Here is a 15,350-nt window from a genome sequence, read left to right as displayed (position 1 = left end):
AGTTCCTCCTATGACCTATTTTCTTCCTAGCTTTTGTATATTAGGGAGAGCATCCAATTTCTTATTTTTTGGTGACAGACTAATCTCACTTAGCATAATGTCCTCCAATTCCATCCATTTCCTTGTAAATGACATAATTGTGTTTTTCTTTATGGCTGAGTAAAATTCCATTGTGTACATATCCCATAGTTTTGTAATCCATTCATGTTGATGGACATCTTGGCTGTTTCCATAATTTGGCAATGGTGAATTGTGCAGCTATGAACATAGATACACATGCATTACTTAGGTTTCCTTTCTTTTGGGTAAATACCCAGAGTGGTATTACTGGATATATGGTAAGTTTGTTCCCATTCTTCTGAGCATTCTCCATACCGTTTTCCAAAGTGGTCGCACTAATTTGTAATCCCGCCAACGATGTATTAGAGTTCCCACTTCTCCATATCCTCACCAACATTTGTTGTTGTTTGTGTTTTGAATGATTGCCATTCTAGTTAGAGTTAGGTGAAATCTCAGGGTAAAGAATGACTTCTTATACATCCTGTATAATAACTTTTTAACATTAACGTTTAATCATTTCATCATTATTACTATCTAGAACGTAGTGTTACGATTTTTACTATAGTTTGCAGGTTGAGTTGCTATTGAATCTGTAGTTTCTAAAATTTCAGTTTTTTTTTTTTATTTTGTGGTACTGGGATTCCTGGAACCCTTCTTCCTTTGGGCTACACTTGAGATCTATTTTATATTTTTATTTGGAAACAGGGTCTCTTAAGCCAGTGAGGCTGGCTTTGAACATGCGCGATCCTCCTGTCTCTGCCTCCCAAGTGCGGGGGTTAAAAGTGTGTGCTACTCACCTGGCCCTAAAATTTCAGTTTTGATAGTTCCATATCACATAAGTCTAAATATTTTAAAATCGATTTAAAATAAAACCTTAATATTATAATTGTCTAAAATTTGATGGGTTTTAAACTTAGTTTCTATATTCATACCATGTAGATCATCAGTATAGTATCTATTTCATTAGCACATTTACTTACTTTTCTCTAGGTCATGTAAGTTTTCTATGTTTAAGAGCTGACAAATGCCCTATAAGCATTCATTATATTAGTAATATTTGCATTTACAGTTTTGGCAGAAAGCCATCTAAGTTTGGAGATAGGCTGCACATGTTTCTTACTCTTTTTATTTAACACTGTCTAAATAGTCTTGCTAGGCTGAAGAAATGACATCTATGAGCTTTTGGAATCTAGTTGCCTAAGGATAAACTGAGTTTGACTTCATTAGTGTACAAATGATAGGTTTGTGTAGAGTTATTATAGCATTAATCAATTTGATGGATTGGAAAAATGACAGAACTGAAGCAGCATGTAATATTAGTGCCTATTATTCTACAAATTATGTCTTCACCTACATTTATATGCCAGAGGAGTCATGTTATACATTAAAAATGCAGAACTTAAAAAAAAAAAAAAGAAGCCAACAGAGAGGGCACCTCTTTTCCTGGCCCTTCTGTTGTCCTCTTAGATTAGATCATCAAGAAATAGACTTTGGAATCTAGACTTGTTTGTTAGGTCATAACACTTTCATACTCTGAAATACTCTGAATTGAGTGGGATAGATAGATCATCTGCTACTAAAATGACTTATCACCTATCTTGATATTGAAGAGAATATTCAAATAACATGTAAAGCCTTTAAGAGACCTGCAATAAATATGTGAATTTATTTAGCAGCCATTACTAAAAATTATTATAGATTAATATACTATAAAGAATATTAATTTTTGGTTGTATTATATTTGTTGATAAAGCTAAAAATAAGTAGCTTAAAGACAAAATGAATGAGAATAAAAATTTTGTTTGGGTTGTAGATATTGCTTATGTGTTCATTTTAAACATTAATTTATGGCCGGGCGTGGTGGCGCACGCTTGTAATCCCCGCGCTTGGGAGGTGGAGACAGGAGGATCGCGCAGGTTCGAAGCCAGCCGCGCTGGCGTAAGAGACCCTGTTTCAAAAATATAAAATAGGTCTGGGAGTGTAGCCCGGAGGTAGAAGGGCTTCCAGGAACCCCAGTACCACCCCCCCAAAAAAATAAATAAATAAAAAATAAAAATAAACATTAATTTATGTTATAGCTTTCAAAAGTCCAATAGGATGTGTCCCCGCTTTTTAATTTTACTTTGTTCTCCTCAGCATAAGTACTTTATTTTTTTACTTTTTTTGTGGGTAGTGAAGATTTAACTCAGGATTATTCTAATCCAAGGTACATACCCAGACCCCCCCCCCCTTTTTTTTTTGAAATGGGATCTCACTAAGTTGCTGAGGGACTTGCTAAGTTGCTCAGGTTGTCCTTGAGTCTGAGATCCTCCTGTCTCAGCCTCCTGATTACTGGGATTATAGGTATGTACCACCATGCCTGGCTAGCATAAATACTTAAGAGTAGAGAAAGTTTTTTGAAACATTTAAGAAATACTCATTTAGATAAAAGAACTAAAAAGAGGAAACCTAAAAAGGAGTCTCTTTTGCTCCTGGTAAAAGACACTAAAATGTAAAATAATCTGGGCCTGGTCTTGGGGCAAAATTAGAAAGTAGGCAAAAGTCTTTCTGTATTTTTAATTAACATTAATTGGTTATACATTTAGTTAAGAAGTATTCTAATATTTATTTCTAGGTACTCTTTGCATTTCTTCTTTATGAAAATGATAAAAATTAATGCATATATTGTTAGTGAATACTATTAGAGTAATCTAATTTTAAAGAGTGAATTCATGTAGATTACTAAGAGCATCTTAGAGTAAGTTATTATTTGATATGGAAAGGATATGATGGTAGTTTCTGTATCAGAAATTAATTTCTGAAAGGTAGACAGTTTTAATTTGAAATTATTGAAATAAAGGTATTGAAATAAAGGCCTTAAGAGATGATTAGACAAAATAATTAAAACCTGATCAATTCAAATTTTACATTTTGGCATGCATTATTTAAATGTTTAGAGCAACTGACAAACTATAACCTTTTTTTTTTTTTGTGGGTCTGGGAATGGAACCCAGGGACATTTGACCTCTGAGCTATACCCCCTGCCCTATTTTTTATTCTTTATTTTGAAACAGGGTCTCACTAAGTTGTGGAGGGCCTCACTAAATAGCTGAGGCTGTCTGCGAACTGCGATCCTCCAGTCTCAGCCTCCCAAATGCAACAAACTATAATCTTATTCATATTCTAGAAATTTACGAGAGAGAGAGAGGAGAGAGAGCGAGAGAGAGAGAGAACGAGAACATATTGACATAACAACAATGTGATAGAATAGAAAATGGTTCTCTGTTAACATTCTCACGGCTGTAATCCCAAAACAACTGACCACACAATTTAGAGGAAGGGAGATTTATTTACTCATAGAGTTTTGGAGATTCTGGGTTTAGTCTATGTGAGAACACGGTCTGAAGCCCAGGACACGGTGATGTGAGGAAGAGAGAGTGAGTCTACAAGCTCCTCTCTCACATGGAGGCCGGAAGCAAGGAAAGAGAGCAGGGAAGGAGGAAGGATGTATAATCTCCAAGGCCATACCCCTAGGACCCCTCCTTTGCAACCAAGCCCTGCTTCCAGTACTGCTGCTTTTTTCTGTGAGGATTGGGGGCTTCTTTTTTTTTTTTTTTTTTTTTTTTTTGGTGGTACTGGGGTTCCTGGAAGCCCTTCTACCTCCGGGCTACACTCCCAGACCTATTTTATATTTTTGAAACAGGGTCTCTTACGCCAGCGCGGCTGGCTTCGAACCTGCGCGATCCTCCTGTCTCCGCCTCCCAAGCACGGGGATTACAAGCGTGCGCCACCACACCCGGCTGGATTGGGGCTTCTAAATCCACACCATTATAAAAATAATACATGACACAATTATAAACTGCTATGAAGTAGCGCAGATAAAGGAGAAATTAGGTTCACTATAAAAAGCCTTCTTTATAGAAGTAGCCTTTATACTTGGTTTTGAAAAAGGTGTGGGATTTGGGTAAGTGGAGAGTATTCCAGGGGAATAATTTAAGCAAAATCACAAAGGTGAGAAACTATTAAGCGTGGATTAAGTGGAAAGTATTAAGTTGGATACAAGGATCTTATTGTTAGGTAGTAGACATGGATCCCCATCCTCCTCACTAATTTCTGTATAGGAAGTGTACCTCCCCCAGTTTTTCCCTTGGTCAGAAAAGAGAGAAGAGGATTCTTCCTTGTTCAAGAGTACATGAACCCAGCTGAAACTTAAAAAATAAAAGGCTAATAAAACAGATTGGCAGGGGGAGGGGAGAGAGAGGTGTGTATCCTATATGCAAGACAATTCTTTGAAGTACAGGAAGAAATTTGTATATTAGCTATGCATTTTTTAACCTGTGTTCTAACTCTAAAATTGGAAATTTTTATGTTTTATATTAAATATTTTTATGTTTTATATTAAATATATGGCTTTCTTCAGATATTACTGTTGGACCACTCTGATGCTTAATAATCAAGGCCCTCACTATCTGACATGCCAATCCCACTTTTTTCCTTTCTACATCCCATGACTCTAACCTAACTTAGGGATCATTTTTTTTTTTTTTTTTTTTTTTTTTTTTTTTGGTACTGGGGATGGAACCCAGGGGCTTTTGACCTCTGGGGTACACTCTCAGATCTATTTTTAAAAATGTTTATTTATTTATTTATTTATTTATTTATTTATTTATTTATTTATTTATTGTGGTGGGGATGGAGCCCAGGGTCTACTTCCGGGCTGTACTCCCAGACCTATTTTATATTTTATTTGGAAACAAGGTCTCACTAAGTTGCTGGGAGCTTCACTAAATAGCTGAAGCTGGCTTCAAACCTATGTGATCCTATTGTCTCAGCCTCCCAAGCACTGGGATTACAAGTGTGCACCACCACACCCAGCTTTAATATTTTATTTTGAAGCAGTCTCACTAAGTTGCTGAGAGCCTCACTAAATAGCTGAGGCTGGCTTTGAACCTGTGTAATCCTCCTGTCTTAGCTTCCCAAGTAAAGGAACACCATTTTTAAAATTGATGTCCCAATGAAGTATTTGATCATGCATGCCCAAATAGATTTAGAAATCAGGTGATTTCTAAATAAAATTAATAATATAATAATAAATATATATTAGGCATATTAAAAAACTACCTAAAAAGGAAAATAGAAAGTTAGCAAATAAATTAGAATTTAAGTTTTATCTGTTTTTGGGCACCTGTTTAATATTTTTAGACTTGTTTTTTGTATTGAAGTTATCTGGATAAAGTTTATTTTTATGTTTTCATTACAGTTTAGTTTTATCTTTCCTGTTGGATTATTAGCTTAAACGGTACAGAGTAATAACAATTATCATAGTGGTTAATGTAAAAATAAACATTTGCCCAGCCAACGTTTACTGATTATTTGTTGTATGCTAGGTTCTAGGAATAAAGTGTTGGGCAGAAATCAAACATGAATGCTGCATTCATAGTGCATATTTTCTAGTGGCAGAAATAGTTACTCATACTGTTGTAAACCTGTTGACTGATGAGTGAACAAAGATGTGTGTGTAAAGGGAACAATTGGACTATTGGCGGGGAGTCATTGAAGACTTCCTGGGGATAGGATCAGCTACAGAATTTGTAGAGCCTGGTACAAGGTGGAAATTTGAGACCCCTTGTTGAAAAATTAAGGTTTTTAAGACTGACAAGAGATCACTTTATAAACATGGAACACTTATAAGTGCCCATTTTGTGCAACTCTGCAGATATTATGTCTATGAACCTGGCCTGTACCTGGGCCATGTACCTGAGGAAGTGATTCTTTTTTTTTTTTTTTTTTGTACACCAGGATCATTGAACCAGGGGTATTCTACCTCAGAGTTATACTCCTAGCCCTTTTTATTTTTTATTTTGAAACAGGGTCTTGCTAAATTGCTGAGATTGGCCTTGAACCTGTGATCTTCCTGTCTTAGCCTCCCAGGTACTGGGGTTACAGGTGTGCACCACCATACTTGGCTACAGGAAGTGGTGGTGGAGGCCAATGTGGTTGGAGTACAAAGTGGAGGGCAGGGAAGGTTGTGTGTGATAAAGTAGAAAAGGTGACCTGGAAGGCCAAGTAGAACCTGGTAAACTTTATTGATTTTGGTCTTTATTCCAAGAGCCACACTATGGATGTATTTTCAGAATAAAGCTTACTTTTGATGTGCTAATCATAGTAGCAGCCTGCACCTTGACTTTATTGGACAAGTTTCTCCCCAACTTCCACTTCTTACCATCCTCCTTTTCAGAAACTTAAACCTTCTGTATTTATGCTAAGGCTTCCTTTTCCCTAAGACATGTTTAAGATTCTACTTCGCATCAGGGAGTGCTTTTGGTGGTAGAAACTGAAAACAGGGTAGGTGATTCATGGAATTTTATTTATTATTGAAGCAGTTGTGGTCTAACATATATCAGGCCAGCTGAAGAAAAATTAGTAAAAAATGAAAATGTTTTATTACTGTTTTATTTTTAATATTAAAAAAATTTAAATTTTTGTGTGGATCTTATTGAAAATGGCACACATTTAGACTGTGCTTGGTGCACCCCCATTACCCCTTCCCCCCTCAACAATGAGTGTCCATGTTGACCATGCTACATTCATACTTTTACACATATTCAAATGTAGCTCCTCCATTAATCAACCTCAGGCTTCTTCCTCTCCCACCCTTTCATTCTAGCTTTGCTGAGATTTCCCCTCTATTATCTAGAGTCCCTCTGGTATTCCAAATATTCCCTAGTTTGAACATATTAGAGAAAACATATGTCCCTTCTCTTTCTGTGCTTGGCTGATCTAACTTAACATAATGTTCTCCAGGTCTTTTGATCTTCCTGCGAATGACATGATTTTGTTCTTCTTTATAGCTGAGTAGAATTCCATTGTGTGTATTTCCCAAAATTTTGCAATCCATTCATCTGTTGATGGAGACCTAGGTTGGTTCTATATTTTGGCTATTATGAATTGTGCTGCTATGAACATGAGTGTGCCTATGTTATTGTAGTCTCTGATTTCCACTCCTTTGGAAAGATACCCAGGAGTGGTATAGTCGGATCATATGGTGGATCTATTCCCAGTTTTCTAAGGAATCTCCACACTGATCTCCATAGTGGCTGAACTAATTTGCATTCCTACCAACAATGTAAAAGAGTTCCTCTTTCCCTATGTCCTCGCCAGCATTTGTTGTTATTTGACTTCTTTATGCTTGCCGCTCTAATTGGGGTTAGATGGAATCTTAGCGTAGTTTTGATTTGCATCTCCCTGATGGCTAATGATGTTAAACATCTTTTATGTATCTATTGGCCATCTGTATCTCCTTTTTTGTGAAGTGTCTATTCAATACAGTTGCCTATTTCTTGATTGGGTTATTTGTTTTGCTAGTGTAGAGTCTTTTGAGCTCTTTGTATATTCTGGATGTTAGCCCTCAATCAGAGTGGTGGCTGGTAAAGATCTATTCTGTAGGCTTTCTCTTTACGTTCTTGATGATTTCCTTTGATGAGCAGAAACTTGTTTGATGCCATCCCACTTGTTAATTCTTGCTTTAATTTCCTGTGCTTTGGAGGTCTTGTTGAGAAAGTTACTGCCTGTGCCTATATGTTGGAGTGTTGAGCCTATGCCCTCCTCTAATAGCTTCACAGGCTCAGGTCTAATTTCTAAGTCTTTGATCCATATCGAGTTGATTATTGCGCACGGTGAGAGGTAAGGATTTAGTTCCATCTGTCTACAAATGGATAGCCAGTTCTCCCAGCACCATTTGTTGAAAAAGCTGTCTTTTCTCCAGTGTGTGAGTTTGGCCCCTTTGTCAAAGATCAATTGATTATAGGTGTATGGGTTTGTTTCTATAGCTTCTGTTCCATTGGTCTGTATGCCTCTTGTTGTGCTAATATCATGCTGGTTTTTTTTTTTTTTTTTTTTTTTACTACTGTTGCTCTATAATATAATTTGAAGTCAGGGATTGTGATGCCTCCTGCATGGTTCTTATCGCTGAGGATAGCTTTGGCTATTCTGGGTCTTTTCTTTCTCCATATAAAATTCATGACTGATTTTTTTAGGTCTATGAAGAATGTCTTTGGTATTTTGATAGGAATTGCATTGAATCTGTAGATCACTTTTGGCATACAAAATCAATCTAAAGAAATCAGTTGCTTTTCTATATGCCAACAATGAATCCACAATGAAAGAAATAAAACAATTCCATTCACTATAACCTAAAAACCAATACAATACCTAGGAATAAACCTAACCAAAGACGTAAAAGACCTCTACACTGAAAACTACAAAACATTAAAGAAAGAAATTGAAGACCTTGGAAGATGGAAAGATCTCCCTTGCTCATGCATAGGCAAAATAAATATTATTACTATTTTTAAAAAACTTTCAAAATAGTATGGATATTTTATTATTTTTGATTTTTGATTTTTGGTGGTACTGGGGTTCCTGGAAACCCTTCTACCTCTGGGCTACACTCCCAGTGGCTACGCTACCTTTTTTTTTTTATATTTTTTTAATTTGGAAACAGGGTCTCTTAAGCTAGTGAGGCTGGCTTTAAACCTGCGTGATCCTCCTGTCTCTACCTCTCAAGTAAGGGGATTACAAGCATGCAGCACCACGCCCTGCCCAGAATACTGTGGATATTTTAAATATCTATTGTTAGCACCATGATTATGATGTAAAAAGTTAAATTTCTTTTACACATGCTCAGGATAAAGAGAGTGGGAGTATTGATTTGCCTGACTACAGAAAGACAGGAGTAGGAAAGAAGTCTTTTTTGGACCTTATTTTTCACTAATAGTTGTTTACAATAAAAGAGCTTAATTAATATTACCCAAACTAAGAAATAGGCCTTATTTTTTTTCTTATGTATGGATAGTAACGTTCATGACCCTTGGATTTATTTATGAAGATAGTTAGAATGATACCTGTGTGGTTGATTTGTAGATCCATTGTCATGCTACTGAAGTTGGGATTTTTGTTTTTGGTACTCTTATTTAATAAGGTAATAGTGATTTTTTCCCCATTGCTTTACGTGTAATTATTTGATCTAGTTCAAACAGATGATGTCCTAAAGTCAGTGATATTTGTCTAGTCTGAGCTGATCATCAGTGAGATGGGCTGATCATTTTTTGCATGTACTCCTATATTCTATGATCCATAATATCCTAGAAATCCTAGCTGCTAAAGAAACATGGATATATAGGTTTGTATCAGTCTGCTTGCCATCTCTTTTTAAATGGTTGATTGTGAATAAAACACCAGTTTTTTTTGGTAGAGTTGGCTTTTGAAAACTTATTTTTATTAATTTCTTAGTTGAAACAGTTTATATCTTACATCCTGCAAACATTTACCCCTTTTGCTCCAATTTCTAGCTTTAGGTCTTAGAGCTTTTGGTATTTGTAGGCAACTTCTTTAGCTTTATTTGCAATTAGGCAATATGTTGCAAAATTTCTCTTCTTTTCTTTCTTTTTTTTTTCTTTTTTGGTACTGGGGTTCCTGGAAACCCTTCTACCTTCGGGCTACACTCCCAGACCTATTTTTTTATACTTTTTATTTTGGAAACAGGGTCTCTTAAGCCAGCACCACTGGCTTCAAACCTGCGCAACCCTCCTGTCTCCGCCTTCCAAGTGTGGGGATTACAAGCGTGCGCCACCACACCCGGCTTCTTATTTTCTTATTTTTATATATATTGGATTAGATCTGGTGAATCTGTGGGGGTGGTGATAAATTAATTTTTTTTTCTTTGCAGTGATAGGGATTGATCTCAGGACCTTGTGCATGCTAAGTAAATGCTTTACCACTGAGCTACACATCCAGCTCATGAATTAACTTTAATCTGTAATTACTGAATGCATGAATGAGAACCTGTAGCATAGTGGAGTAGTTTCTGATTTATCAAAGAGCACTTAATTATATTCAGCATGCTAAGTGTATGCTATTCCATTGTTTGGAAATTTTGTATTTCCATGTCTAATGTTTGCTCAAATAACTAACCAAAAGTTAAAATTACCAAAATATTTAACTAGAGAACCCTATTAACACAGATGATATTAAATTTGATAAAAATTTTGACCTACCAGAATATTTATGGAATAAAGTGGCTAGGTTTAATAAAAATCCCTTTTCTTTCCACACACAATTAATGGATACCAACTGCATGCAAATATGGTACAGTGTGGCTTACATAGATGCATTGGACACCATGTATTCCCTCAAGGTACTTAGTTTTATTATTTGTTCTTTGAAATTTTTGTAAATTTTATTCCTATGCTTTATTGCTTTAATAACATTAATATAATGCATATAATTGAATCTGTTGATTTAGGATCTTATAATGAATGAACCTTATTGTATTGTTTCTAGTATAGGTATAAACAGTATATGTATGCTGACCATACAATTTATCCTAAAAGGTTACTTTTGAGTAGTTTGCTTATGTCAGCTTGTTTTTGTTTCCCTGACTTTTATTTTAAAAACAGTTTTATACAGGTTAATTGGGTTCTTATTGAAATTTTACTTTGTTAAATGTTTATAGTAAAATATAATAAATATTTAGTTTCTCTGCCTTTTTGGTATGTGTGCTGAAAAATTAGTATTTACATTGTATGTATAATATTTGAGGCAGTAGCCTACAAAATTATGTATAGTCTATATTTGCATGATGATTTCATGGTATTTATCATTTTAAATTCTACTACTGTGTTTTTATTTTATTTATTTTTAAGGTTTTTTTTTTTTTGTAGTATTGGGAATGGAATCCAGGGGCTTTCTACAGACTCTGGGTTACACTCCCAGATCTGCTTTATATTTTATTTGGAAACAGGGTCTCACTAAGTTGTTGAGAACCTCACTAAGTAGCTGAAGCTGGCTTCAAACCTGTGCAGTCCTCCTGTTTCAGCCTGTGAAGTACTGGGATTACAAGTGTATGCCACCACACCTGGCTATTGTGTTTTCATTTTATTCTAAAGTATAAGAAAAGCAAATTGAGGGTTTTCTCTCCTTTACCTCTCAAATGATCATTCTTGAGAAAACGTGCTTTACATGTATAAATTTATTTTAAAAAATCAGCCATATTATGTATATGAAAAATTATTTGTTGCTGTTGCAGAGATTAAACACAATAAGAAGATATCAATTATTCTCAAACCTTACATATTTACTTTCTTGCTGAGAGCAGATGCACTTGCTTTATCAGAGTTGGTGGTTCTGTTTTATTATGGCTTTTACAAAGAAGAATTCAACAGAAGATATCCTGTGTATTCTTTCAGTGGAGCCATTGTTTCTTAAAGTGAAGTTGAATAGACAAAATTCAACTCTAATGCTTTTCCCAAGCACTAGTAACTTTCTAATATTCTTTTTGTAGCTGGAATCTCTAGATGAGAGATTAAGGGTCAAGGCCAAGTATCACTTCAAACCTAAAATTAACTTTATTTCATGCTGTGGGTGCTTACTCCTTTATCACACTAATCTGCTTTAATTGTTTTTCTAGGGTGGTGGTGGTAGAGTAAAAACAATGAAATGTTCTGCCATGCAGCAGAGTTTCTCTGTATTTTTAAATACTACCAGCTTTAAAGAAAAGATGATACAGATGTATTTGATACAGATATATTCAATACAGCCTAATACAGATGTATTTGATTCCTTCATATACTGTTGTTTGAAATTTTACTTTGTTATAAGCTTACTGTAAAATATAAGTAGTTTTCTTTTTTTTTATAGTGAATCAAATCTAAGTATCTTCATATATATCTTAGCAACATTTAGGGTTTAACTGTGTTTAAGGAAAGCTATGTAAATTTATTTTTTTAAATTCTTATTTTTGGTTGGGCAGTATGTTTATTCTTTTCTTTCTATTCATAAAAAACAAATGATCACCAAACAAAGCAAACATGAGTTTAAAACAGTTTCACCTACTTATACAGGTTACCATAGAATCTAAAATAGTATGATTAGTTGCCATATTTAAGGTAGCCTCAGCAATTAACTTTAAATGTTCTAGGCCAGTGTGTACACTTATTAATTTGGTTAATTATGGATATATTTTTGCCCTGTGTGTCTAATTTTCATTGTCTTGTATCTGCAGCTACAGAGCCTTGGCCTGAAAATGCTACATTATATCAGCAACTGAAAGGTATGTTCTCCTTCACAATTCAAAATGGGTTTGTATCAAAATGTATTTATTACCACCCCTTTAAAAGCCCCAACTTTCATTTATATAATTTACTGCAAAGTGTACACAAAATATAAAGAAGGGATTCCCTTATATAATTTGTCTAGGAGGTTTTACCTAAACTTGTATCTGCCAGTGTAAACCAACTATTCATGGCCTATAAGGTCCTTAGTTTATTATTGACTCATTATATTGGCTGCTGTAGGCAATGTAAAATGATGTGGTTGCAGGAGCAGTTGGCAGATTTACTGCACCAATAGCTGAGACAGCAGATTTTTGAAGTCCTGTGGTAAAGTGGGCTCTCAGTAGAAAGGAACTGTTAAAATGTATAGGCTAGGATGGTTCAGGCTCCCTTTAGCAGCTCTTCATATATCATCAGATCACATTATGGACCCCATTTGGGGCTCAGCAGCCTGCTACAGTTGTCAGAAGACTGCAAAGTAATGAAGACTAATAGGCAGCAGCCCTAGTGTTCTAAGCATGGAATTTTTATTGCAGCGAACTTGTCATCTTTCTTTTGTGTGACAGACCTAGACACACTGTGCAATATTAACTGCAAGCTGGTTTTATATGATTGTGAATGCTTTTACTTTTAACTAGAGAGATTTGAGCACATAGTATTTTACTGAATTTTGATGAAAAGAAAGGGAATATTTCTTGAAAACTTAAAAATGAATGTTTTTAAAAGAGCAATTTTAATTACACATTACTAATGAGATAAATGATCAAATAGTTTCAGAGGAATTAGTCCTATTATTATTTATATATTACAATATAATCAGGATTATGATTTACATGACAATGATAGAAAAACTCAATTACTTTAGTGTAGTCTATCTTCTTATTTTTAAAGTAAGGATAATTTTTAAAATTAAGAAAAAAATATATATTGCTTGTTTAGCAGTTATACCTTTAACTGAGACATTTCATTGTTTTTCTATAGGGGAGCAAATTTTGCTTTCTGACAATGCAGCTTCTCTTGCTGTACAGGTAAACATTAAATAATGTATTCCTTTTTTTTAACCCCCTAGGTGATTTGTATCATTTTGACTGGCAATTATAAAATTGCTTTCCATGAAGTATAATCTTATTATGCAATATTATTTAGTTAATTGTTATCAGTATGTAAAATAAACATAGGATCTTTATTCTTTGAAATCACTTAAGTCTATGCACATTTTGTGTCAGCAATTTTGCTTTTGGTTAGATTAGATGATATTGATTATTTGGGGTTATAATTTCATTTATGGACTCAGAATTATTTTTTGATTTATAAAGATTTATTTACTACCTATTTTCATCATTATTCTGCTCGGTGTACTCACTCTATCCTTAATCCATTTAATTGTCTTAAAACAGGCATGTTCTTCTCAAGCTACTCCATATATATTTGTTGATAACATGTGTGTTTATTTTCCCCAAATCACTTACTGAATGCAATAGCTCCTCAAGTTGTATATCACAGTTGGATAATCCTAAAAAGATGAGTGGCTCAGAAACTTTAAAGTGTACTACAGGAAGAATACGATACTTAGGGGATTGTTTATATAAAAAAAAAGGAAAAAAAAGAAATGTTTATGTGTTTTATAGAATTATAATTATATACTGATGCTTAATTTATGTAGTGTGAATCATAAATAGGATTTTATTCTATAACACTTTAAAGACAACTCAGAGGGGAAATCTAAGACATGTGACATTATTGATGGTGATATTTGAGCACCTTGAGGACAGAAGGAAAGGAACTGTCAAGCTTTTCTTGTATTCTAGACATAATGCTAAGCATTTAATTTTGGTCATCTCATTTATATTTTTATTCAACTTGATACCTCTTGGCTTTATAACAATGTCATTCCTTATGACAGTATGGTAGTATGGCATTCAGTATATCTTTATTTTAAGGCAGGGAAGGAAAAGATAGAAAAAATATGGCTGGAAAAGAATTTATTAATGTCAATATCTGTTAGTATCCTAAAGTTTCTTTTAGTTTTTTTTATAGTTTACCAAGATTATAAATTGTTTATTTATATTTATATTGTCTGTAGGTACTAGTATTATAACTAGTTTTTATTTTTTATTAACATTTGATAGGCAAAAATTCTGTTATATGCAAAACCAGACTTTTATACTCATGTTTATTAACCTCCTTTTTTGTGGTGAGAGAGATGGAATTTAAGTTGAGTTAATACACTAATAATGTAATTACATAAAGTATAGAATGTACTCTGTAAATACTTATTGTATGTATGGTTTATAATTGTGCTGAAAGCAATCTTGCTTAATAAATGAACACAAATTATTTACTGTGTATAAATAGTATTTTCAGTGTTTATATCTTTGAAAAGATAGCTTCAGGGCATAGTTAATATTTTAGTTAAAGCACTGATTCTTAACCTTTTTTTAATTGCCATTTGGAGGTAACTCTTTTAGTTTAGTTTAGTTTAGTTTGTTTTTTTTTTTTTTTTGGTGGTACTGGGGTTCCTGGAAACCCTTCTACCTCCTACCTCTGGGCCACACTCCAAGACCTATTTTTTATACTTTTTTATTTGGAAACAGGGTCTCTTAAGCCAGTGCGGCTGGCCTTGAACCTGCGCGATCCTCTTGTCTTCGCCTCCCAAGTGCGGGGATTACAAGCGTGTGCCACCACGCCCGGCTGTTTTTATTTATTTATTTATTTTTTGATACTGGAGATTGAACCTAGTGGCATTCTACCTCTGAGCTACACCCCTTGCCCTTTTTTCTTTCTTTCTTTTTTTATGGTGTGTGTGGTGCTGGGGATTGAACCCAGGGGCATTCTCCCTCCAAGCTACACCCCAGCCCAATTTTTATTCTTTATTTTGAAACAGGGTCTAAGTTGTGGAGTATCTCACTTAGTAGCTGAGGTTGGCTATGAACCTGGACTCTACAGTCTCAGCCGCCCAAGTACTAGGATTACAAGTGTGTACCATTTTACTCGGCTCTCTATTAGGACTTGACAAAAATTATAAAACATTTTTTCCAGAAAATATTCCAGGTCACACAGAAATAAAAATATATTCAGGCTATTCTGTATATGATTTTAGCAGGTTTATTTATCTCCCAGCTAATGCTGTCAACAGATCCCAATGAAGAGCTCCTAGAACTGAGTAATAGTAGTTTAGGAAGTAATAGTAGTTTAGGAAGA

The 15,350-nt window shown here is 34.5% G+C and overlaps 1 protein-coding gene across 2 annotated transcripts in view; it reads left to right on the top strand.

Annotated features, from left to right (window-relative positions):
- MTX2 (metaxin 2) overlaps window positions 1-15,350 on the top strand; it is a gene marked incomplete at both ends in the record, with an annotated part of 62,850 nt that overhangs the window by 16,057 nt on the left and 31,443 nt on the right. For both annotated transcript variants that reach the window (XM_080688923.1, XM_080688922.1), the window contains 2 exons: window positions 12,101-12,148; window positions 13,131-13,177. In XM_080688923.1, coding sequence (XP_080545049.1) covers window positions 12,101-12,148; window positions 13,131-13,177 — 95 coding nt within the window. The remainder of the gene's footprint in view (window positions 1-12,100; window positions 12,149-13,130; window positions 13,178-15,350) is intronic.

This window comes from Muscardinus avellanarius, assembly GCF_963383645.1.
Source record: "Muscardinus avellanarius genome assembly, chromosome: 2".
NCBI lineage: Eukaryota > Metazoa > Chordata > Mammalia > Rodentia > Gliridae > Muscardinus > Muscardinus avellanarius.
The sequence above is the reverse complement of the archived record's forward strand: the minus strand, read 5'-3'. Positions and strand labels throughout refer to the sequence as shown.